Source organism: Mirounga leonina, unplaced genomic scaffold (genome assembly GCF_011800145.1).
Source record: "Mirounga leonina isolate KUSES-001 unplaced genomic scaffold, KU_Mleo_1.0 Mir_166, whole genome shotgun sequence".
Lineage (NCBI taxonomy): Eukaryota > Metazoa > Chordata > Mammalia > Carnivora > Phocidae > Mirounga > Mirounga leonina.
This window is the reverse complement of record NW_023270418.1, coordinates 10,258,006-10,284,103: the sequence shown is the minus strand read 5'-3', so window position 1 is coordinate 10,284,103 and position 26,098 is coordinate 10,258,006. Positions and strand designations below refer to the sequence as shown.

The following is a 26,098-nucleotide window of genomic DNA, read 5'->3' as shown; positions in this document are numbered from 1 at the left end:
AGAAAGAAAGAAAGAAAGAAAGAAAGAAAGAAAGAAAGAAAGAAAGAAAGAAAGAAAAGAAAGAAAGAAAGAAAGAAAGAAAGAAAGAAAGAAAGAAAGAAAGAAAGAAAGAAAGAAAGGGAAAGAAGGAGGAAGGGAAGGGAAGGAAAGGGAAGGAAAGGAGCAAAGAAAAGGGAAAAAAAGGGAGGGAGGAAGGGTAGGAAAGAGGGAGGGTGGTGAGGAAGACAGAAAGGGAGCAACGTAATGTCAAATATCTTTTAACCCTATGAATTACTTCATCTCAAAGACCATTTCAGTAACTTTATTCAATAATACCATTAGCAGACAAAATATGCATGTTACTTGCAATTAATTTGTATTCAAGGATACTATAACTATAGAAAAAAAATGGTTTATTTAAGTAGAATGAAATGTGGTCTGAGTCGACTTACTGTTTTTTGACTTTCTGTCAGCGATTTGCCCTCTGAAAAACACTTCAATATTCTTTTTGGAACATTTCTCTCTCCCCATCATAGTCCTGGTGGCTATGATCAATCTAAGTGTCCGCCTTCCTACTGGGGAGTCACAGCAGCTGCTGAGGGGGCTCTATTTACCAAATCTTTCCTGCATTATTCAGATACAGGCAGGAGCTAAACCACCACCTCAGCTTGGTCCGTGGATATACTCTCCAGGATTCTGACTCTGAAGCAAGTGACCCAGGATTGAAGAGACATTTGGCATGAGTCATCCTAGTGGCAGTACCACGATCACAGGACTAATGCCACAAGGTAGTTCTCTAGCTCCTGGTTCCCAGCTCTATCTTCTCTCCTTGGTTCCTGCTTCCTGACCTAGTATTCCAGTTACTAGTAACTGTTTTACAACCCACCCCCAACTTAGTAGTTTAAAACAACATCTATTTTGCTCTTGACTCTGCAATCTGGGCAGGCCCCAGCAAGGACAGCTTGCTTCTCCTCTACTTATTTTTGCCTGGGGTGGCTCAACGGCAGGGCTTGAAGACTTGCTCACACGTCTGGAACCTGGTCAGAGAAGACTGGAACAGCTGGGGACCAGAACAGATGGGGCTCCTTGGTCATCTTGCAAAATCTTGATATGGTCTATCCAGCATGGTGGATTCAGGGTGGCCAGACTTCTTACAGCTCAGGGATCCAAAGATACACACCTCAAGAAAGAACCATGCGGAAGCCCTGTCTCTTTTTATGACGTAGCCCCAAAGTCAGGCGGTGTCACCTCGGCACTTGATTGAAGCACTGTAAATGTACACCCATGTTCAAGAACTCCATCAACATCATATTGTAAGAGGCACACGTGGGATAGAATATATATCGGAGCAGTCATTTTCAGAAAATTTAATCCACCACCCCAAGCCTCCTGATTGATGTAATCCTGTTACTTTTCAATAAACTCTCTCGTGCCGATCTTAGCCAGGGTCAGATTCTATTACTTATCACTAAAGAATCCCTATCTAGTAGAGTAAGGATCTGTTTTATTAATCCCTTGGCAATTAAATGCCACTTTAATGTTGGATATTTAATTAATATTACCATCAAGAGGTTGGTACTTATTCATTAACTAATTACTAGACACACCTGCATGACTTTGCTTCTCTGGCGGACAACTCCAACTATTTTATCAAGCTTCACTGCATTGCTGCAAAACAGACATGATTATAAAAAAAATAGCTGAAGCAGAGAAAGGTTATTTGGTTTATCACAGATGGCAATGAGGAGTGCAGTGCTTCCAGAAACAGACCCAGAAGTTTTCATTCCCCTGGCCAGGCTGGAACTATTAAATCACATAGAAATACCAGGAAAAGATAAGCTACATGAACCAGTGATTGCTGGCGCTAAACACTCTAGTGAGTTCAAAGAGCCCTCAGGGCCTGCTGTTTATTTGGAAAACCAGAAAAAAAAAAAAAAGAAAGAAAGAAAGAAAAAAAGTGGTGAGAGAATGTCAGGACAGCAGCCTAGCTACATATTAGCTTATGATTTTATCTTAACCAGGCTTGTTTGAAGAATTTACATATTAGGGGTACATGAGTTTATGTATATATGTGCTAAGAGTATTTTAACCCTTTTTTTAAAAAAAGCTTCAGGGCCTGTGTGCACATTTTAAATAATAATGTATGTTCCATTGCCTATTATCGGGTGGTCAACAAAATATCACCCTACAAAGAAAAAAATTTCAACATAAGAGCACATCGATGTCAAAAAAGCAAGTTAGAAAAAAAAAAAGAAGAAGAAGATAGAAGGAGGGGAAAAATGAAGGGGGGGGAAATCGGAGGGGGAGATGAACCATGAGAGACGATGGACTCTGAGAAACAAACTGAGGGTTCTAGAGGGGAGGGGGATGGGGGGATGGGTTAGCCTGGTGATGGGTATTAAAGAGGGCACGTTCTGCATGGAGCACTGGGTGTTATGCACAAACAATGAATCATGGAACACTACATCAAAAACTAATGATGTAATGTATGGTGATTAACATAACATAATAATAATAATAAAAAAATACATTAAAAAAAGCAAGTTAGAAAAGTAGCAAATGATATTAGTATGTCGAATATGATGGCGTTTTACTAAAGATAAAAACATCAAAATAAATAACGAAGCAAGAGACTGTTTGTTGTTTCTAGAACTATTCCATCCCTCCCCCTGGAACCAATTAGCCAATTTCCCTAAGATGCCAGAAGGTTCTAGCAGATTATCTTTTTTAATGTCATTGTGTTGTTGACCACCTATACTTTCAAACTCTTTTGTTAATGGAGTTCTTAGAGATAAATAGAGGAGGAAAATATATGCCTGTGATTCCAGCTACTGATTTTTTTAGGATTTAATTTTTATCTCTTAGGGTTCAAATATTATATTTTATCTGCTCTCATCTGTCTCTCAATCTCTCCCTCTCTTTCTTTTCTCTCTCCCTCGTGCACGCATTCTCTCTCTCTTTCTCTCTCTCTCCATTTCCACCTCTTTCCCTCTTTTGGTTCTCTTCCAGAGGCTGCTTTTTCCAGTGACAGACATCTCCATGGGCCGTTCTTTGTGACCACCGGCTGTGTTGTGAGAACTGTTTTGGTCTTGCTTTTCTTCATGCCTGTCAAAGGCCACAGAGTTCGGAGTCTGAAAACACAACCTGAATCAGCATGGACCCGGGAGACCCCGAACACATCTCAATAAAACTTTCAATGATCTCCATTTTATACACACAACGTTTTAGTTGTGGAAGACATACTTCATCTGAACAAAATTGTATTGAATAGCACCTCGAATGAAAAGGTCTGTTCAAATAGAGATGATACAGAGAATTACATGTAATACCTTGGTTTTTTATTCTCCATTATGGATAAAACCACTACAAAACCCAAGAAAAATCATACACATTCCTTTTAGAAGCGCAAATGTCCTAGAAGCTTTGATTTGAAAACCCCTTGGAGCCCGAGTGTTTTAAACCATCTGGCAGAAAACTCTATAGATGTAAAAACACTTGTTAACACTATTTTCCAAAGACATGATTATTAAGAGACATTAGTGAAACACCTTTCTATTGAGTAATTTTGAAGCTTTGGCTTCATGATTATTCTTGGTATGTGTTTACCTTATTTTATTAGCAACTTGTCCTGGATTCTGAAGTATTAATTCTTTGCAACAGCAAGGGGTTTTGTGTTACCTTACAATGTGATATCACCTTTAAAATGTTACACTTTTACCTCTGTGCGAGCACACTGCCCCCAACTAAACAACATACATAACTCTCAATCTATCATCTGCATTCCCTTTGCATTAGGTGTAACATTGGCACAAAAATCAGAGCCCCAGCTCCAATTTTTCCAGCTGTCTCTGTTGCCCTGTGATCTTTTGGTACAAATTTTCTAGCCTGTTTGAAAAGGCAGGCTTCTACCCGCCCCCCCCTTTTGATTGTGCGTAGGCATTTTGCCAGCCTGAGACATGAATTAATATGAACAGAATCACAGACTTTTCTGAACATAAGTCATTTACGTGCGTTTAGTGACATACACGAGCAAGAAAAAGGCGGACCGCAGTTGGCTTTGTATAGGATCTGGGTAGGTTTTGATTTCACTCAGAGCCAAGAACAAAGCAACCTCTGACTTTTCTCAAACTCAGCCCGTATGGAATGACTTCTAATGACTTCACGAACTGCTAGCCTTCAGATGACTGGAGCGTTTTTTTTACTTTTTAAGTTTTCCTCTTTTGTGACGTTTTATGATTATACCTTATGGTGCAGTTCTATTTTTGTTCTTCATGGTTTTCTGAATGCTTAAAGTCTAGAGGGAAATTTTTTTAATCATTTGGCCACCATCAAATGTGCTTTTCAGTTTGGGGATAATGTGGAGAGAGGCTTTAAGTACCGTGCCAACACCAAACATGGCATTCCCTATTGAATGAGCCAATTCCATCCCCTGAGTCTGAATAATTTAGAGGAGACGTGATGTCATTGTCTACTTAGAGATAAATGGAAAGGAGTCTGGGTGTAGACTTTTGGAGTGGTCTTTGTAATAATAGTAATTAAAAAGAGCATTACCTCATATATTTAAACTTTTTGTATATACCATGTGCTTTTCTCATTTTTACCCAATATTACTCATAAAGGGCTAGTAGTTCTGTTTCATTATTTTCGAAGCACTGTTTGATGACACTGGTTTAACAGTTCTCACAGTTCACTGCTTCAGTTTTCATCAGATTATATTTCTAGTTACACTAGACACTTTCATCATCAATTTCCATATGCCTCAAAGACATGCAAGGACCAGTTTGCCAACAGCAAATTCAGATACCAGATAATAGCTGCTGTAGAACACATTCTTCTCTTACTACAGACTTTTCTAAAATGAAAATCTTAGAATCCACCAGGCCAATTCCTTGACACTCAAACACACTCATATTTGTTTAACTAGATTAGCCTGTGTGTGTGGTGAAGGTTGAGGATTACCACAGACGATTTAATTTTGATGTGAAGATCTTATGATAAAATAAACACTGTCCATATACACTTCCATATACTTCATGTCCCAGCTGGTGGAAAAGCAACAGCCGTCCAATTTGCCAAAAAGCTGCCAAGTTCCAAAGAATTCTTTTATCCCCCTCCCTTAAATTCCCATAACAACTTTCCCATGTTCCTGCCATCACATCTTGAACCTCCTGTTGGCAAATGAATGCTACAGATTATGACCCATTATATATTCTAGACAAGTCTGAAGTATGCAAATAAGTGTTATATCAACAACTGAAGGTAAAGTTCAAATTTCAACCGATCATCATTTTGCTACGAACTATCAGTTTATTTGTTTTGCTTATGAATTTCAACAGCATAAATAACCCAAAACTGCAGCTTGCCATGCATAAAATCCTTAATTTTACTTTTTAGAATATTGCTCATGCTTCAAAAGAAGGGAATTAATAAACTGAAAATAAAACTCTAAGTATCTTGGTCTTTCAAAGATCAATTCAATCATTCCCATAGATAAGAATAGCAGAAGGATTTTCTTAATATGTTTTAGGACTACTGAATCCGTAAGGGAATATCTTTTAAAGTAATCTCTATGATTATAATATATGTGTAGTATTTTGAGATGGAACATGGACTGTTGGGTATTCTGAACTTATAACATGCATTGCACCCCTTTTAAAGAAAGTTCTAGTATATAGAGCCATAGAAAGATGTTTAATGACATGGAGAGATGTTCATAGTATTCTATTCCTTTGAAGGAATAAGTTACATAGGTGATGGGACATGAGAGAAAAAGGAGAACTTTTACTTCTTGATGTACTTCTAGGTTTAATTTATTTATGACTATGTATTAATGTTGTATTAAAAAGATTTAGAAATGGGGTACAAAGCTTATAATCATTGCTCAATATGTATCAGGCATTAATCTAAGTGCTTGAAAAAATATTAACACATTTAATCCTGGTAACAACTCTATGAAGCAGGTATATTTAATATCTCTTTTTTACAAACGAGGAAACCAAGACACAGAGGGTTTAAGCAACTTGCTCAAAGTCACACAAATAGTAAGAGCCAGAAGTGGGATTCCAACCTTGGTTTTTCTCTCAACTACCACTCTATACACTTAACTGCATTCCCAGGTTTATTCCATTTTTGGAAACTACATTTGACTGCAAAGCTATATAACAAGATGTTTATAATGGATATTTCTGAATGATGAAATCACAGCTAATTTTTAACTTTGTCCTTTTGCTTGTCTGTATTTTCCAAATTGTCACAAAACAATGAATAGAAAAAGGAACAAAAGTTGAAAATGAAAAAATAGTCTTTTTAAAGTTCCTTCTGTACTGAGCATGAAATAGGGATTTTGATATAGTGCTGTGTTTTTTTTTTTAAACTACCCTCCAGTCAACCTTCCTTTTATTTTAGCTTCTAGTAAAACCATGTGCTCTAGATCTTGGCTATTCAACTGTTCTCTTTTGTGCAGATTTTACTTTGTTTAGGGGTGTTCATTATGGGGAATCATGAGAACAGAAGAAATTGATGGAACTTTCAAGATGTGGAAATGCCAAGAAAGGGGTGAAGTTAGAAAACATAGCTGCCATTATAGAAGTCCTGAAATGTCTGTATTTGCTGCATTTCCATTGCATCTTTTCTTAGAAGCCTGAGTTGCCCAGCAGGGCCATAGTGACGTACCTTGTATCAGTAAGAAACCCAGCGACTACAACATCTTTCTTACAATTGGTCTGGGAAGATTGATTGGGTTCACATGGAATAATCCCTTGCCGAAAGAACAATATTCTTACTTGCAGTCAGTGTCTATGCATTTCCTCTGAAAGCATATCTGTTTCTTTGAAGATTTCCCTTAGAAAACAGCCACTTGTGAAGACTCCCTTAGAATATTGTTTTAAATATAAGTGAACTAGTTTCAATGAGGACTGACATGGAAGTGATATAGCGTCTAAAATCTTTATAGGAAAACAGAAATACACTTACCTCCTGCATTTATGGTTCATTTGAAATAAGAACAAGTCCAGACGTGTGAGCCATAAGTAGCTGTGGGACACTGAATGGGAGATAAAGTTTTAGGATCTGTGTTGTCAGAAAAATGTTAGGTTAAAAAAAAAAATGTTAGGTAAGTATGGTGCTCAGCCTCTCTGGCTGGGGAATACCATGCCAGTATTTCTTTCTTTCTTTTTTTTAAGATTTTATTTATTTATTTGAGAGAAAGAATGAGAGAGAGAGCATGAGTGGGGGGAGGATCAGAGGGAGAAGCAGACTCCCCGCTGAGCAGGAAGCCCGATGCGGGACTCGATCGGGACTCCAGGATCACCATCTGAGCCACCCAGGCTCCCACCAGTATTTCAATATTCCAGTAATCTTTATTTTTATTATGTAAAATTTATTTGAATATCTTGAATCCATTCACGTCTCGCCGTGTCTTGTCTCCTCCAAACTGTCATGCTGCTGAAGGCTACCATCATCTTCAACCCATTGCCAGCAATAACCCCTAACTGGCCTCCCAATGTTCACTCTCACCCCCTAAAATCCATTCTCCACGCTGGGGGAAAAACGACCCTTTCAAAACACAAATCTAATCATGTTAGCCTTTCTACTTAAGATCCTTAAACAGCTTCCAGTTGCCCTCAGGATGAAGTCAAACATCTTGAACAGGGCCTTAGCTGTGACCTTCAAATGCTTTTAGCCTGGCCCTTTGGTCCTGGCCTCTGTGTACAGATCCGGATCTAGACCCTTCTCTCAGGCACCATGCGATTCCTCACTCAGCAACCCCCACACGGCTTTTCTTTTTCCTATGATATCCTTGTATTTCTTCCCTCCATCAGGGAAATCTTCACTCAACCTCAGAGGAGAAAAAGTCTTATTGTATATTTCCATTTTGGTTTTTTGTTATTGTTTTTGTTTGTTTTGTGGGTTTTATTTTTTTTGCACCAGATGCCTCTTCTTTTCATTGACATAATTTGTATTTATCTGTATGATTATTTAACATCAGACTGCTCACGCCCATGAGATTATGTACTTCATAATGTGGAGGAAAATTCTGTTTTTTGCATCTTTAGACCATCAGCATGGTATAAGTATTCTTCCTAGAGTGAAGATTAAAAAATATTTGTTGAATAATCAAACCATTACATTAATAATACAGAGAGAGATGGGTTTTAGATTCTGCTTGTCTCTCAAACTCAGTTTTTAAAAAATGTATTCATTCATTTATTTTTACTAAGAAGAAAAATTACATTATGTATTGCTTACTCAAACTACTAATACATCTTACACTAACTTGTCAAATTGAATTATTAAAATTGAAACCCCCCACATACATTTTCTTTAATCAGGTTATTATGGGTTTTCCACATGCCCATCTTTCAAAAGAGATTACTTTGCCTTTTACTTCAGTGAGAATGCTCTTCCACCATGACAAGCCTGTCCCAAGTACCACTACATTCTACCATTTTTCCAGAATTGGGATCATGCTATGGGAAAAAACCTGGCAAATATTAATTGATAACAGAAATCATTCAAGTTTGTTAAAATGGAAAACACACTAATGCATGCTCAGTATCTTGTCAGATTTTTAAAATTAATTTTTAAAATTATTATTGCATAAATAATACTTGTTTGAGTTGTTGATACATGCTAGATGTTGACTAGTAAGTATGGTAAGAATTAGTGAGTTTTGCAAAATTTTAAGATTTCCACTCCTTCCATGCTTATTATTTAAGCTGCTGGCAAAGATTAGCCTTTCTAAGATAATGTCTTAAAAATTTATTTTGTGAAGCAAAATTTCCTCAGTTCTAGTGTCTCCTGAATGTTTCTCAGTCATAAACATTTTTATTGGTTCACCAAAAGGAAATTTTAAATACAAAGGACAAAACACATTATATATTTATTTTGAGAACTTCAAAAAGGATCTATCAAAAAATCAGGTTAATCACCTAAGTTTCTTTTGGGACTATATCTTGGTACATCATCTCTGTAAATTTTAAGATAGAAATTTTACTCGGGGATTTTTTTTCATGTTACTGTATTTTTTAAAAAGGCTATCTTTAAACAGGTGTGATACATAATAATCTTCAGGTTCTCTATGAGAAAATAAATTTCTGAAACAATCTTATGTATTATTTCATGTTTCTAAAGATGTTAGAAAACCCTTTTAAATGTACTGTTTGAACACCATGAGTTCTTAGCTCTTATCCTCTGACACTGGTCTCATGACATCATTTCCGTTCCTGCATATCTGGTATGGATTTTCCTTGATTGTATAGTTGTCTCCTTCACTCATGCCTTGTCTTACTCACTTTCTCATTTATTGACCCATACTGTCATTTAGTAAATATTTCCAAGTTTCTACTATGTACACAGCACGTAAGAATAAAGGACACAAAGGGATAAAGGGCATAGTTCTTAAACTTGAGGAGTTTATAGCAAAAAACATTTGAAACAAGTCAAAAAATGTAAAAACTGTAGGAATTAAGAATAAAATAAGGATGTTCGTTGGCTCAGATTTTTTTGAATTGCACCATAATAGTTCTATTGGCAGGCTCTGATTTTTGATAACCTATAATCTTAAGCTTTGCTGGAAAATGATAAAGATGCAGAAAATTTAAAGGAAAAAGAAGCAAAATAGTTGCTGTTTGTTCATAGAGTTAGATTGGTGTATATAATTTCAATAAAATTATTCAGTGAAATGCAATAGTTGTGATAAAATTTTTTCTGAAGAAGAACCACAGGATTGAACCAAGTTTTCAGTTATACACATGTCCCTGAAGTATTGGAAAACCTGTCCTCATAGGGAGAATGAGAGCTAATGCCAAATAAAGTATTAAGCTTTCAAGGGAAGTAGCATCCACTTTCCAAGCTTCCATCCAAAGTTCTCCCACGCTCCGCTCTCTCATTTTCTTCCCTAAATGCATTCTGAAAAGATATTTTAAAAGATATTGCAGCAGGCTATCAGGAAGCATATTTACCAGTTCCTTCGATGAAATCACTGGAGAAAGGGTCCAAATTTACATTCCATTAAAGAGAAAAATTTGTAATATTTGCATAAAGGCAATCATAAACTTGGCATTTTATTTTTAGCCTTCTTTTGTTTTCCATTATAAACAGTAAAAATTGAATTTAACAATGACAAAAAAATGAAGCTTACAGTCTCACTTATGTTTAAAAAAAAAAAGAAGTCCCAGCTTATAGCATTTCAAGTTTGCTCTAATGAGGCTCGATGTTTCAAAGGTGATGTCAGGGGACAGACATGGTTCACATCCAATCATTTTAAAACAAGCTTTTAGTGTAGGTATCTATACTGAAGGACAATATGATTTAACAAAACACAATATGTTCAAATCCATGTAATGAGAATTATTTGAGAAGTGAGTCCCTTTTGTTCCTGACTTACTATTTAGATTTATTTCTATTTCTCTGGCTTTTTTATTTTGGTAACCTAATAGAGATAAAAATTCACAGCCTTAATACAGCTTGGTCACTACTTCTCCCAGTGGATAATTGATCATCACAGACACAGAAGAGGATGACTTCTTCCTACACTACAAGTTACAATTTCAAACAGCTTTTTTTGCCTCAGTTTTTCCCCACTCAGTAGAATGATATACAAATTTTCATCAACTTTATAAAGGATCAACCACTTGTTTTGTATAGCATTAAATATCCTGTAAAATGTGCCACTAAGTAGAACACATTATTATTTATTATCTGTGTGCACATATATAGATTCAGGTTCATGTACGAATTTAAGTTTGGCTGTTTTGATTGACTATCAGTTATTACAAAAAAGGGAAGAAAACCACAGAAATTATTTGGCTTGTGGGTTTTTTTTTTTAACTGATTAAATCAGCCCAAATCAGTCAAAAAAATTCAAACCATTTAGTTAAGACGAGTGCACTGCTAACTCAGAATAAGGGAAACAAAACCAAGCATTTCTTCAACATGATTCTAGTCAGTGTTTGCTGCTAAGCTGGAAAACAAAAACAAAATTTAAAGGTGTTCCCCCCTTCCCTCCCCCCATCTTTGCCATCTTTAATGTCAATGCCACTTGCTGTGATTTGTGCTGGGCAAGGAGAATCACTGTTCTCTTGATCTCAGAACACTTGACAAGTACTGACACTCTGGGCATATTGTACAACAAAATAAATTTATTAGCAACACCATCTCTCCCTTCATTTCAGCTCAGGCATAAGAGATAGGTTACTTAAAATTCAAGTGCCAGGAAAGCCCATTGTAAAAGGGAAATATTTTCAAGTGAATTCCGTTTGATCTTCTTTTATAGGGGCTCCTACCAGCCTCTCTCCCTTCCTCCCCAGACCCTGGAAACCAATTAGTCTCAGCACAGAGGCCACAGACCAGGTTGAAATGGCTCCTTTTTATTTTTAGGGGATATAATTTCAGCCAGGATGTCTAGTCAGTTGTCAAATAGTATACTTAGCACACTTCTCTCTCTCACACACATCCATTGGATTTCCCTTTGGAGAATGCCTAGATCTTTGAGTCCGACTCCTAGAAAGGAATTAGATCTGGTTGCAGTCCAAATCCTTCAGCTCTGACAATGGCATAACATCACAGGGCCACCTCATCTTTTATAGACAGCTCCGCCAACCAAGTTTTCTAAAAGCCTTCTCTTCCTTGTGTCTTCTGTCTTCTAGCATTTCAGCAGCCTTTCCTTTCCTTATGTTGTTTGCATACAATTCTGAAAGTCTTTTTTCCCCATTACCCAAAGTAGCAGAAAACAGAGGACCAACTTTAATTTTTAAAATGTTTCTGAAGTGCTTATTTTGGGGTGGGGGGAATATGTGCTCCCAAGACAAAAATGGAAACAATCAAGAGTCTTTGACTCTCTTCACCCCCCCTATTCTGAACCTGCCTTAATTCATGGAGGTGAAAAAAATTATCAGCTGGGTTGGCCTTTTCTTTCTCAGGAACAACATTGCAGAGAGAAAGGTGTGTGTGTGCGTGTGTGTGTATCTGGCTAGTTGAAAGCCTTGAGGAAAGAGAGCACAGCTCTCCCCCAGGAAAGCCTAAGCTCAGCAGATGGGAGGGGACCCAGGGTCGCCTTCCTCGGTTTGAGCCCAGGGCCCGAGCCGCTCCCCTTGCCCCCGCGGCGAGCTCGGCGCCCTGGAGCTGTGCCAGGACTCCAGAGAGCCCCAGGCAGGTCGGTGGATGGGGGGGCCTGGGTGTTCTCTTTGCAGAAGACGCCCATTTGGAGGGAAAACTCCCTTTATTTTTCTGGGGCTCCGCAGCCGCCCCCTCCCCAGTCCCTTATCATTTTTACGCTGATCACACTCCTGATGATGAACTTGCGGCTCAGCTTCCTGCTGCCTGCTTGACCCGAGAGCACCAGCAGGCTGCCGGCCTCGCCCTCAGCTCCCTCCTCCTCTTGCAACCCCGGGGCCTCGGGGCGCCGGTGGGGGTTCGAGCGGGCCCGGGCTGCAGGAGGGGCGCGCGGGGGCGCGGGGTCCCGCCGGGGAGCGCGCACGGAGCGGCGCCTCAGCCGCCCTGCTTCCTGGAGCTGTGCTCCTTTGACCCCAGTGGCAGTCCCTGTCACTGCACCGCTCGCGCTCCCTCTGGCTCGCCGCGCCCTCGCTCCCTCTCCTCGCCCCCTCGCTCGCTCTCTCCCCAGATCGAGGCTGCTCGGGTCCTTTCTCCCCCCCGCCTCCCTCTCGTGCCGCGCCCCCCGGCCCCCCGCCCCAGCCCGCGGCGGGACCTCCGGGGTCGAAGGTTCTGGCCCGCCCGCGCCCCTCGCCGCCCCCGCGCGCCCCCCGCACGCCTCCCTCCGGCTCGGGCCGCTCCGCGATGGATCGCCTGCTCGTTGGGCGCTGAAGGCATCCCCGGGACCCGGAGCGCAGCCCGGGAAAGGTAATCCGCCCCGGGAAGGGAGGCGGAGGGCGGGGGAGGGGGAGGAGGCGGCCGGGCGCCCGGTGCCGCGCGCGAGAGGAAGGGAAAAAAAAAATGCACACACAAAGCGGAGCCCGGGTGAGAGGTGCCTTGTCAGAGGCGCGTGCGAGGGGCTCGGAGGCTGCGGACCGCGGCTGCCCCGGTGCTCCTGACATTCGCACGAGCGGGCGCTTCCCGGGCAATTCGGAACCCGAGGAGGGCGTATTTTCTACGCCGGAGCGAAAGCAAATTCTTTTTCAGGAGCTGTCTCCCTCCCACTCCCCATCTCGCCCCTCTGCTCATTTCCCCTCCCCCCCACCCCCCAGTCCTCAGCCCCCGAGGTCCCCACCTCCAGCTCCCTTCTCCGCCGGGATTTCTTAGGAGGGGTGAAGGGGGTGTCCGCGAGGGGCATCAGCGAAAGCCAGGCGGCGGAGATGGGGGTGGGGACGAGGGCTAGGCGAGCTGTTTACTAGAAAGTCCCGGGGTTATGTGTTCGAACCGCCCCGGCCTAGGCCCGGGTGCATTGTGTTGGCCCGAGCCCCGGGCGCCCGAGGCGGCCCGAGCGAGGTGCGGTGGCCGGGAAGGCGCTGCGCAGCTTTGTGCTTGGGCTGCGCTCCGCGGCCGCCCCCGGGGCCGCCCGCGCGCGCGCAGCTCTCGCGCGGGGCTTTTTCTCACCCTGTCCCCGCGCCCCAACCTCGCTGTCCCCTGCCGCCTCCGGTCTCTTCACGATGGCAGCCTGCGGAGCGAGCCTGCGACCCGGGCACGGCGGCGGGGGGACGAGCGAGGAGAAAAAGTAACCGTTGCCGCCCGATTTCTTCTCCAGAGAGGCAGGAGTTTCTTTGCTATTTACACGGAACAGGGTTATCTTTGTAAAGCCTTTGAATTCCGGGGTTTTGCGGCCTAGGAGATGAAGGGGGCATTTTTTCCGGAGATCGGGGAGGGAGTTAGAATCCACCAGCAAGAAATTAAGGATGCCCCGGTGGGGTAGATTTATAGAACATTTACTAACCCCCTCCCCCAACATACCCCAAATTAAGAGCAAATGCGGGTCATGCAAAATGTGTAATTGATTTAGATGCTGCAAACAAACACAAACAGGTCCGGGTGGAAAAAAACAAAACTTTAAGGGAAAGAAGATTTCTAAAGAGGGGGGAAATCCGTGGCCTCCACACCCCCTTCCAACGCTCGCTGGCTCCCTCCCTTCCTTTCTCCGCCGCTCCAGGAAAGCAGCCCGGCAGCTCCGGGCAGAGAGCAGGGAGGCGGCGGTGGCGGCTCCGGGCGCGGGCTCCGCTCTGAGGGTTAGGGGATGCCAGTGCGCCCGCGAGGCTGACGTCGGGGGCGTGGGGCTGTGATGCTCGAGCGAGGATGGCGCGGTGTCAGAGCCATTGGCCGCCGGTGGTCATCAATCAATCCGGGGCTGGGGGAGAGAAAGAGAGAGAGGCGCCCGGCGGAGCCCGGGGCCGCGAGCGCCAGCTCCAGCCGTGCTAGCAGCGGCGGCAGTAGCGGAGGCGACGGTGGTGGCAACGGGGGACTGAGCGAGTAAGGAGAGCTGGTGCTGCAGGAAGGAAGGGGGAGCTGTAGCCCGGACGAGCCGGCCGTGAGCCGGGAGGGCAGGGCGGGTGTGTGAGTGAGTGTGTGTGTGTGTGTGTGTGTGTGTAGTTGCTGAAGGACACCCCCCCCAACTGCCCACCCTAGATTTAAAACAAACAAACCAATCCAAAGTGGAGAATTCCGCGCCCCCCGCCCCACCATATATAGGCTCTACGCGTTGCCAGAGGCGCAGGAGAAAAGTCCTGCCCTTTCTCTCCGAAAGAATGTGCCAGGCGGGTGTCCGCAGTGCTGGAGACAAGTTCAGGTGTAAGTGCGGCGGGAGTGGGGGGGGGTGGGGGCGCTCTGTGGACAGAGGCACGTGGAACTTTGTGCATCCCTCTCAAAACCCTGGCGGAGAAGCCTCTGAGAAGGCTTGTAGGCATCGCTCCGGGATACGGGGATGAGTAACTGGAGGTGGGCATAAAAGAGTAGGGGCGTGAGTTGAGAAATCACTCGATCCGTGCGGCAGGCAGAGGGAGGAGAGAGCGAAATTTGGTGGAGTTGGAGCAGGCGAGTTCCAAAGTCCGGCCAGGCGGTCGGGCGATCTTCTCAGGGCTAGTGAATAAAATGAGCATCCTTGTTTAAACGAGGAAATCACGGGCTCCTTTCTCATAGGCTGTGCCAAACGAGCTCGGGTAGGGAGGTCATGAGTTGTTGCTTTGAAACTTTAGGTAAATGGGACTTCTGGTGTCTAGGAGGTGGAGACAGTTATTTAATTCCTCAGCTTTTAATCCTTTCATTGCCAGCAGACTTTAAAAGGTTTTCCAGCTAGATTCCTGAAAAAGAACATTGCAAGTTGCACAGCTTAAGGGGCAGGAGACTCTATTGCTGTCTAGGAAATGCAAAATGAGCCCACACGATTTTTTTTAAGGCGAAAATCAAACTAGCACCAGCATGAATATTTGGCAATGTCAGTCCCTTTTAGATTCTCCTTTAGGATTCCTGGCATTTAGTGCCAGGTTCCTTTGTTTTGTGGAGCAAATGTGCTGAAATTATAAAATGAAAATTGAAAGAATACTCTTTAAATATTATATGTAAAAAGTGATGTAAGTGTAATGAGGATGAGATGCTCCAAAATCTGAAATTTGGAAGCTTTTACTGCCTAAATATGTGAAGCAAGGTAAATCAGCTTTTGGATAGTTTTAGGCTGTGTATCATTCTGTCTTGTTTCAAGCTTTTTCCAAATTTCTCAGGTCAGAGGAGGGGCCATTGTCCCCTCTCTTTGAGAGTTTGCTAGGAAAAAAAAAACCTTTTCCATGTGTTGGTGTTTAATATCTGAGTGGGGGTGAACATAGTATTTTAAAAAATAAGCCTTTTCTTGACTTGTCTGTAAAGGTTCCTGTGAAAGTTTTGAAGCTCTCTGCCTCAGTCCGACAGTTTCTTCAAAGGACTCCAGATTAAAGAAGGTAGACACTGCAGGTGCACTCTTTCGATAAAACATTTGAAAGAGAACATGGTAGAGATGAATTCAAATGAGGTGCCAGCCACCCATTTAGCCCTTCAGAGTTACAGGGGCCTGTGCTTGCTGATGAAAAGATGTTCTATTTGTCTTGCTGGGGCAAAGGTGCAAAGAGGCACAGATGTTCACTTGATAGAAAAGGCAATCCTACTTGGACTTTAGGATAGACTGGACCATTGAGGAGTGTGAACTGATCACCTTCTAAGTTCTCTGCTTCAAATGGGAAGGTCTAATCCTAACTCCTCTAAGTCACTGCATAGATATTTACATAATAGGTGTGGAAATTTTATTTCTAGGCTCTTTTGCTTAGTTTAATTGGTGAGTTTACTCCAGGAACATTTAAACCTTTCTCTGACACAGAGTGCAGAGATCGTTATTGAGAGGTCACAGTGGCGTAGACGTGAATTTTGTCTCCTTTGCTTCTTAATGCTGCGTATCTCACACAATAGACTTTGATGGCAGGAACATAAGAATTGCCATGTAATTTTTACACCACTCTTTAATTTATGCAAACACTAAGTTCTCGCAGTCTGAAAATGTGTATTTTTTTTTCCCTCTGTGCTTTGATGGCTAACATTCTTTTTAATGACAGTCATTTCTATAACAGGAAGATGTTTTCATTTGTATTTACTTTTCAGCATGGCGCAATTATGCAGTTTTGCGCTTCAGTAGTGTCTCGGTACTTTGTGTCTCAAAAGAGAATTACAGTACTTAGAACAGGACTGCAATTTGAAGCAGGTGTTGTGTTTTACTGTTATGCAAAATAACAGTAAAATATAATTGTGGGGGAAATTAAGGAAACAGCTGCAAACTTGGTATGAAAACTGCTACATTATGATTTGTAAGCAGTTCTTATAGATATCTTACATCAAAGGAGCAGGGAAAGATTTTAATTTAGTTAATCCTACTGGCCTGGTTGTCTATCAACTAGTGCTTAAAGGACTCCTACCTCCCATGAAGTCAGGAAGAAGAAAGAGAACCCAAAGTGACACTTCGTTTAAAATGCCAGAACACCAGGGATTCATGTCTTGGCAGTGGCGTTGTGCATTAGGAACGAAGGCAAAGTGGGTGTCATTTAGCTTGCTTTGCTAATATGAAGAAGGCAATGATTTGAGTAGAACGCTGTGGAATTTCTTAGCCCACCTAGCATATGGAGGACTACACAACCCCCGGGTTGTAAAATAATAAAATAAATGGCCTATGGCAGGCCATCTGCCTTTTGCTTGATATCTAAGGTGTTTCATGCCAAATTTAAATCTAATCTTATTATTCTAAATATTTTTATTTGAGATAACAGCTAAGACTCCTGGAGCTTAATGGTGCACATGGCAAACATATTCTGATGCAGAGCACTTAAGGAGCGTGGGTTACCCCAGGGTTACTCAAGGAGGGTGCTACCCGTTTCTTCTTTGTTGCACTGATGAGTTCCAACAGCCTCAGTGCAGGGATTTGCTCTCTTAGTCTTTGCATACCTACCATAAAAATAAACATCCTCATTTCTCAACCCAGCGCAGCAAATAATATATTGACATTTATCAGAAAAATCAAAACTAGTGGAAATTTTGAGAGGATGAAACCAGCTGCTGAGAATTATACAGCACCAGGCAAGAATGAGGTGGTAGACGTAATGGACACCCCCTTTCAGTGCTCTCTTTGGGCTCTAAGAGGGGCCATAGTGAATGCATCCAAGTAGTGGTCCAAGTCTGGATGTGTTTGACTTTCCCCCGTGTGACTGTAGTGTTTGAAGAAATCATATTACATTTAGCAAGAAGGATTTGCCCTACCATAAGATTCTTGGCCAGAATGGAATACATATGTATACCAGGTGTTGAGTACCTGGGTATTTGGGGAACTGCCTGTGAAAGAAAAAATTGCATGTAACATGTGCCTATATTATGTGCGTATTATAGCTATACACAGGTATCTATTATAAGTGCAGCATTTTAAACTTACATTTGATATCGTGTTATATGGCTGTGTTAAGCATTGAGATTTCACATTATTCTATGACATCAACTTTGTACAGACTAGACATTCCAATTAGCAGGGAAGGTTTGGAAGATTCTCCACTTCGAGCACAAACCATTTATAGTTAGACACCATGGCAACTGTGGATATGCCCCTTCCGTAATTCATGTTAAGTGCCATAATTATAATTAAAGAGGAAATCTTAGTTTGAACGCCACTGAAGTGATTTGCCAGCAGCCAGCAATGTCATATGGAGCGCAGGGTCCACTCTGAAGTGCATGCAGGATAGAGTGCTGGGGAAGGTTGTATTCACGGGGCAACGACACACATTAAGATTTTTCCTGAGTCCATTTCATGTCCAGGTGTCAAATTTGATGTTTCTTAGAGCACCTTCGTTTTCTTTGTTCTCATTTTATAAATTTTTTTTTTTTTTTTTTTTTTTTTTCAGAAACGCACAGTGGTATTGATGAGTAGATCCTTGGGTTCAGAGGTTGGCTGAAACACACCATGCCTGCGTCCATCCTTTGTTCCGGAAAGTTGTGAATTGCTCATGCCTATAGGGAGGAAGGATGGCTCATGGGATTCCTTCTCAAGGCAAAGTTACCATAACGGTGGATGAGTATAGCTCAAACCCCACCCAGGCATTCACGCACTACAATATCAACCAGAGCAGATTCCAGCCGCCACATGTACATATGTAAGTATCACTCATGAACTTAAAAAAATTAGCAATCAAGAAAATAGAAATAAAATAAGAAAGTCTCTGATGACTTCTGCCAGGGAGAATAAAAGGTATATGATTTATAAAACAGATGAGTATCTGTGCTTCCAAATATAGCTCAGAGGAATACCCTGCATCTGTGTAACTTTTTCAGATTTTCAATGTACTTTTGAAAACCACAATCTGACGTTGGATCACCAGATCTAAGGGGTGGTGGTCGGTTGCCCGCATTTTGTGGGTAACAACAGAGAGGTTAAGGTATTTGCCCAGTGTCACACAGTGACTTTTGGCAGAGTCTCCTGACCCCTGGTTCAGTTTGCTTTACATGTATTGTTTGCCTCCACGATGAAATATTTCTTTAAAATTTCTGTAGTTTTTCCCCCCACACCTCACCCCACTACCCCTTTACATTCAGCGGGGAAATAGGCCTAATTGGGACTAATTGTCCAGCCGCTGCTAAATCCATTGTCTTGCCTGTTGCTAGTGGAATGTGTGCTGCGTGCTGCAGGACTCAAACAATATGGGGAACAAAGGATTAAGGGACAGTGGAACAGTTGGTTCCAGGAATTGTACTTTTCTCTCACTCGCTAATACCATTTAAGTCCTGTTTCAGTTTTAGACTGTTTAAGGAACAGAGTGTGGGAGAAATCCAGAGGCAAGGATTTTGCAGCACCTGGATGCACACCGGCTTTTTTCTGTTCCTCTGCTACAGGATGTGCTGGGCTTTCAGCACAAGGGGCAAAAGGTCACCATCTCCCTAGTTTATTCAATGCCTGGTGCTCATTCTCTATTAGACCCTTCCAATGTCTAACATGAGTCTTTCATAGTAGGACTAAACCTCTTTGAACACTATTGTATAGTCAAGAGAGAAAGGAGGTTAGGGCTCTGTTGACTGTTTTTTCCATTCCTGGCAAAACTGAACTCGGGGCATGTCTAAGTCACAAGTTCTTTTTTATGGTATTTGTTTTATTTGAGCATTTAAAAAATAGTAGGGCCTCCCCCTCCCTCACACACATACACACACACACCCCTGCCCCCCCAAATTTAGAAACACTAATGAAACAAAAGGATCTCTCTTGACTGCCTGGGTATTAGTGTAAATACTAGGATGTTACTTTACAAGTATATTCTATAGAGCTACTCAATTACCTATGTTGGGATTTCTGGGAAAAAAAAGAGAAGAAAAAGGGAAAGAAATGCTTGCAAATGGTTATTGCTGAACTATTTTGAAGGAGTTTATACTTTCTTTAAATCACAATTTATTCATGATTATGAAGGATTGTTAACATGATTTTAAGGAAAAGTTTTTAAGGTGAATACGATTTTCCTTTGTTAAAATGGCTTTTCTGAACAATAAGTCTTGTTCATTTCAAATTTTCCTTTTATTCTTCTGCTTCTAATGATTTCTTTTTCTTCAAATATGTTATAGAATTTGTGCAAGCTGGACTTGGGATACCTTTAGCTCTGTTCTGCCAGTGTGACGTTTTGTGTTAAAGAATCACAAAGAACTTTGTGAATTCTGTTTCCTTTCAGGCAAAAGAAAGTATGTTTTGCCTCAGATTCCTTGGAAGATGACTAATATGGAATATCACCTTAAGTCTTCCCTCGTTTACGGCCCTAAGACTGTATTGGTGAACTGGGAACAAACAGAGATATTTAAAAAATCATGTAACCTTAGAACTAATCTGCTTAGATCTAGCCATGAAAAAATCGAAGGATCAAATTACATATACCTTTTTTGGGGAAAAAAAAAAAAAAAGTCTTGCAAAATGAGGTTTGCAGTGGTAGCCTGGACAGCTGTGTAGCCCTTCACTAGACTTCCCACCTTGGAGTAGAGCACTCATCCCTGGTCTGGGTCCAGCTGGCCTTTTTCATCTTCATCACCTACCTAGGGCTTTCTGCCTGAATGCTTTGCTCCAGCCACAGGTGGGCTCGCTGTTGCCTGAGCACCTCAGCTGTGAGAAGCACATTTATGCTCTGCTCATCACATGCCTTAAGTCAGTTCAGCCCTCTCTCCATCAATAAAACCTCTTTTGTCTCTCTCAGTCCAAACTGACTGTGCCCCCCTCCCCAACACAACGCCCCTAGTCCCTACTTCAACCCATACTATTATTCTCTCTCTCTATCTCTCTCTCATTTGTTTCTTTTTTTTAAAATTTTTTTATTCTTATATTATCCCCATACGTTACATCATCAGTTTTAGATGTAGTGTTCCATGATTCATTGTTTGTGCATAACACCCAGTGCTCCATGCAGAATGTGTCCTCCTCAATACCCATCACCAGGCTAACCCATCCTCCCACCCCCCTCCCCTTTAGAACCCTCAGTTTGTTTTTCAGAGTCCATCGTCTCTCATGGTTCGTCTACCCCTCCGATTTCCCCCCCTTCATTCTTCCCCTCCTGCTACATTCTTCTTCTTCTTCTTTTTTTTCTTAACATATATTGCATTGTTTGTTTCACAGGTACAGATCTGAGATTCAACAGTCTTGCGCAATTCACAGCGCTTACCAGAGCACATACCCTCCCCAGTGTCCATCACCCCGTCACCCCATCCCTCCCCCCCCACCCCCCACTCCAGCAACCCTCATTTTGTTTCCTGAGATCAAGAATTCCTCATATCAGTGAGGTCATATGATACATATCTTTCTCTGTTTGACTTATTTCGCTCAACATAATACCCTCCAGTTCCATTTGTTTCTTAAAAGCAGTGATTGAGCAGGTAACAGCTGTTCAGAAATACTGATTGATGGATGGATTGATCCACTGATTTGACTGTGCATTGAGATGAGATATTGTGATTGAGATTTGGAGATATTCTCATTGGAATTTTTCTGTTCTGTATTAACATTTTGAGTGTTTGTATGAAGGTGTGTGTGTATTGTCAAGTAGCTGGCTCACCTTCCCATTGGCTTGACTTTTCCTTGTTTGCTGCCCTAGCACAGTGACTGGCCCATACTAGGCATTCAGGTATTTTGGTTAAATGTGATCATGTTATATTTCTTTTATAGTAAAAAAAAAAAAATGCACTTAGTCTAAATAGAAACTTAAATTGGCTGGAAAAAATCCATAAAATATTTAGTCTAAAATTTCTTCGGTTTTCCTGAAGTTCTCAACACATCACGGCAGAGGTTTGTTCCTCTCCCTAAAAATATTTTGTCTTTTCCACTTGAAGTGTTGCTCATTATTTTGCATGGGATCCTTAAAATGTTTCCTTTCCTTTTTTACTTACGTCCCATAATGGATCACCTGAATTGGAATTACAATCCTGGCCCCTTAAGTGATCCATTGTTTTCTTTCACAGAACCTAGTGGGGTTTTCTTGCCTTAATTAAGGAATAGCTCACCTCCCATTTAATTCAGTTTGTCTCACGTCACTTTTGTGACCCACCTTGGGCAATTGACTTCTCTTCTCCATGCTCCATGTATACTCATTTGTACACATTTGCACTGAATGACAGTTGTGGATCTTTTTAGCTCTGACATACTGAGATTAAGATTGCAATTAAGACAACATTTATTTGCAAGGGGTTGCTATAGGGGGAATACAGATACATAAAACTTGGTCCTCATCTTCATCAAGCTCATCACCGATTTCAGAGCTATTGTTTCAAGTGACGTTAGGAGATTTACTACTTGGTCTTGGTTTGGTTTCTCCCATGCGTTCTGACGAGGCTGCCACCAATCTTTCTAAAAAACCACTGGCCTGCATCTCTACCTGTGACATATGGAAGATTTTTTTTTTTAATTGAAGTACAGTTGACAGACAATGTTACTTTAGTTTCAGGTGTACAACATAGTGATTGGACAAGTCTGTACCTTTTGCTGGGCTCACCACAAGTGTAGCTGCCATCTATCACCATACAACACTTCATTAAAATACCACTGACTATATTCCCTGTGCTATGCCTTTCATCTCCATGACTTATCCATTCCATAACCAGAAGCCTGGACCTCCCACCCCTCTTTATCCATTTTATCCATCCCCTTAGCTCCTTCCCCTCTGGCAACCACCAGTTTATTCTTATATTTATGGGTCTGTTTCTGCTTTTTTTTTTGGTCTGTTTATTCATCTGTTTTGTTTTTTTAGATTCCACATATATATAGAAGCGAAATTGTATGGTGTTTGTCTTTTTCTGTCTAACTTATTGCACTTAGCATAATACCCTCTAGGTCCATCCCTGTTGTTGCAAATGGCAAAATCTAAAAGAAGATTTTTTTTTTTTTTAAGAAAGTAATCTTAAATGACCTTGGGAAAGAAAATGAAAGCACAGCTGGAGTTGATAGGGCAGAATTTAGCCAAGAATTTGTATGCCCCTCTTACCCAGACTCTTGAAAACAGTGATAGATGTGATGATTGGAAACCAACAATTAACAGTGTTTCATTTTTCTACAATCCCTTCATTTTTCCCAAGCAGAGTGTAGAGAAAATTGTTTAGTATTTTTAATGTTGGTGGGAGGAGGTGCTGAAGGAGCCAATGTAGGTTTGAAAGCACCATAAAGATTTTGTATATTTTTAATTATGTGAGGCCTAATAAAATATTATAAAGCCTTTTTCAGTAGGGCATCCAGCCGCCTCAGCTTTTGCACTGAAAGTCCTGTGTTCTGGGAGACCCCTTAGTCCTGTGCTAGCCAGGATGGTTGATCACCCTACTGAGGTTAATTCCTCACCTTTTTCTTTAAGAATTGGTTGCTAGGAAGCTCGTATCAAGTTTTATTTTCAGTTTTAGTCCTATGCTTGTCTTTGTCTTCAGTTGTCAACACCCGTGGAATATTACTGTACTTGTTTTGGGAGGCAGCGTAGCATAGTGGTTGACATCTCTGGGGGAATAAGATTGTTAGATTTAAAGCCTGGTTTGCACCACTTACTAGCTGTGTAACCAACCGTGGAGAAATGTATTAAGTTCTCTGTGTTTTCTTTTTCCATTTGTAGAATGTGGACGATAAAAGTAGTGCCTATCTCAAAAGGTTGCTGTGAAGGTTTAAAACAGTATTACTTGTAAAATTCTTAGAGGAGTTCTTAGTACATAGCTTATACTCAATACACGTTAGCTGTTATTAATGATTGTTTTACTGATTCTGCATTTTTAATTCTAAGCTGTCTCAATTCATTTTGAAAACCAGTGGAGTAAAAATGAATGAACAAGAAAATCACTGGTAAATTTTGTCCTGTCTTCTTCAAGGAACCACTCCCAGCAAACTTTTCTGAGTAGGATATTTGACTGTCAGGGTTGGCAGATGTTCTGACTTCTTGGTGCCTGTCAAGGTCATAAACAGCCTAGGATTATCTCATTTCGTTCTCCTTGGGAGGTACAGTCCCAAGGGGAGAAGGAATCCAGTGAACTGAGTGTTGCCTGGTTATTCTCTGTGAAATCACAGTGGCCTTCTTCCTCATGGGCTGTTCTCAGGGTTTTGTACCCCTCCTCAGTGTTTTAGGCTCCCCTCCTGTGGTGGTGGTTAAAACAGAAGCATCAAGAATTAACTATAATTAACCAGGATTGAGTCCAAAGGGCCACAGCTTTGGCTAGGGAATGAGGACAGTATTCATATGATGGCTGAGAATATGGTCTGAAATCAGAGATCTACATACAGATGTTGATCCTGCTTGTTACTAGCTTGGCTGAGTGATGATGGAAAAATTCCTGAGTCTTCTCATCTGTAGAATGGGTTGAATGACCCTTTAAGATAGTTGTGAGTATTAAGTGAGATAAAGCATATGACATAGAGTGCCTGAAAGATACAGCACTTGATAAATAGATGCTGTGATAATATTTATGATCTTTTCCATATGGTCTTATGTCCAGCTGGTAACATCAGTGTTAACATCTTCCTTTCTGAACTTCTTGTTGTATAAAACCTGACAAGTCCAGCTTGTGTTCTCATTACTCTTTATTGCACTATAAAGTATCTGGTCCGTATTTGCTTGGACATTGTGAATCAAAAATGATCTGAAGCTTTTAGGGTAGCTTAGTGATCATTCCATGCCAGATTCTTACAGGACTTTGTGTGTGTGTGTGATCTGAAGTTTCATTTCTGGTGCTGGGAAGTAAATGTTTATGTCAGGTCTGCCTTAGGCATCCTTAGGTACAAAGACGAAGTTACATGAGAGAGTTATGGAATGGTGTCTTTTGGTTAAAAAAATATAAAAGTGTGTAGAAAAATAAAGACCAACATTACTGGTGATTATTTAGGGAATGAATTTGGGGGAGGGAGTTGGTGGATAAAGACCCTTCACTTTTTATTTTATATACCTTTGTATAATTTGGATTCTTATTATAACAACTGTAATACTTTTATGATAAAAACTTTTTTTAAGAATGATAAAAATGCAATTTGTCTCTAAGTCCTTCTGCCTTGTCTGCAAGATTTGCACTGAAGGCTCCCACAAATGTAAATCTTCTACTTTCTTTGGGCCTACCTTCTTTCAGTGGTGTTTTCTTCTGTTTCACGTTATAACCGAGAAATAGACCAAAGGCTATTTTTTGGTTCAGTGTAATTCCACTTGCTCATGTGTGGGAAGGTGGGAGCAGTGCCATAGAGGTTGCCTTCTTTCTAGTCCTATACCTAAATGAAATTGATTAAGAAGTCTTTTTAGATGCATTTTTGGAAACTATCAGAGTACAGAGTATCCGTAAATAGGTAGCTTGCTGTAGACTACTTGATCATATTTCAGAGAACCTGGATTCTAGTCCTGTCTTGGTCACTAATTAGGTCTACAGTCATTAGTACTTTGGGCTTCTCTGGATTTCAGGTTCCTCACCAGGAACTTGGTGCCCTTTTAGCAGCATCGCTTCCCACTCTGGCAGTTTTGGATTTCTCCTGCTTCTTATCTTAAGGTCTGTTTGAAATTAAGAATATAAATCCCTCATCATTAGTGGTATTCTGTAGGGAAAAAAAATATAACAGTGAGGCATCATGGGGATGTGGTGGAGAAGAAGAAGAGAAATGACCCCTCTAACTCTCACCCAGAGGAAGACTAATATCAACGAATGAATGAATGTCTGGGGCTCTATACAATTGCACTTTACTAACAAGGTAGAAATTCATCCTTTGCTCTGGAGCTGGGCTGCATTAGCTGTTTGAAAAAACATTCTAAACATTTTTTTTCTCTTGGTAAGCCACTCATTCTCATGCTCATTCTCATTACAAATTTATCACTGGCCTGCACATTAGCATGGCCATAATTTTTGTTAATGTTTTCAATCTGAAATTCATCATGGAGATGCTGAATGGCTCTTTTCGTTTGCACTCATATGTAAACACAGAGTATTTTTCTTTTCCTCTCTCATTTCTTTTTTTTTTTTAATAAGTTCTTTTTGCTATATACTCCCTGAGGGTAGTGGTCTTGTGGTCTGTGACAGTTTGACTTCATTTTAGAGCTTGACTTTTTTCTTATTCTGTAGATTTCTTTGTTTGCATTCGAGCATTAAAAAGGCAGCCTAAAATTAGAATTTTTTTTGTCCATATGGGGATTTGTTCTTAGAACCCTGGGTGTATGTTGTATAACTG

General features: G+C 41.2%; 1 protein-coding gene across 5 annotated transcripts in view; it reads left to right on the top strand.

The window, feature by feature from the left end:
• Positions 1-12,700: 12,700 nt before the first annotated feature.
• Positions 12,701-26,098, top strand: part of MPPED2 (metallophosphoesterase domain containing 2) — a 172,012-nt gene continuing 158,614 nt past the window's right edge. For 2 of the 5 annotated variants that reach the window (XM_035012483.1, XM_035012488.1), the window contains exons 1-2: positions 12,701-12,837; positions 18,321-18,569. In XM_035012483.1, coding sequence (XP_034868374.1) covers positions 18,442-18,569 — 128 coding nt within the window. In that variant the 5' untranslated portion in view covers positions 12,701-12,837; positions 18,321-18,441. Of the gene's footprint in view, positions 12,838-13,627; positions 13,649-14,372; positions 14,395-14,671; positions 14,713-18,320; positions 18,570-26,098 lie in introns of those variants that run through there. The other 3 variants (XM_035012487.1, XM_035012485.1, XM_035012484.1) reach the window with 3 other exon arrangements.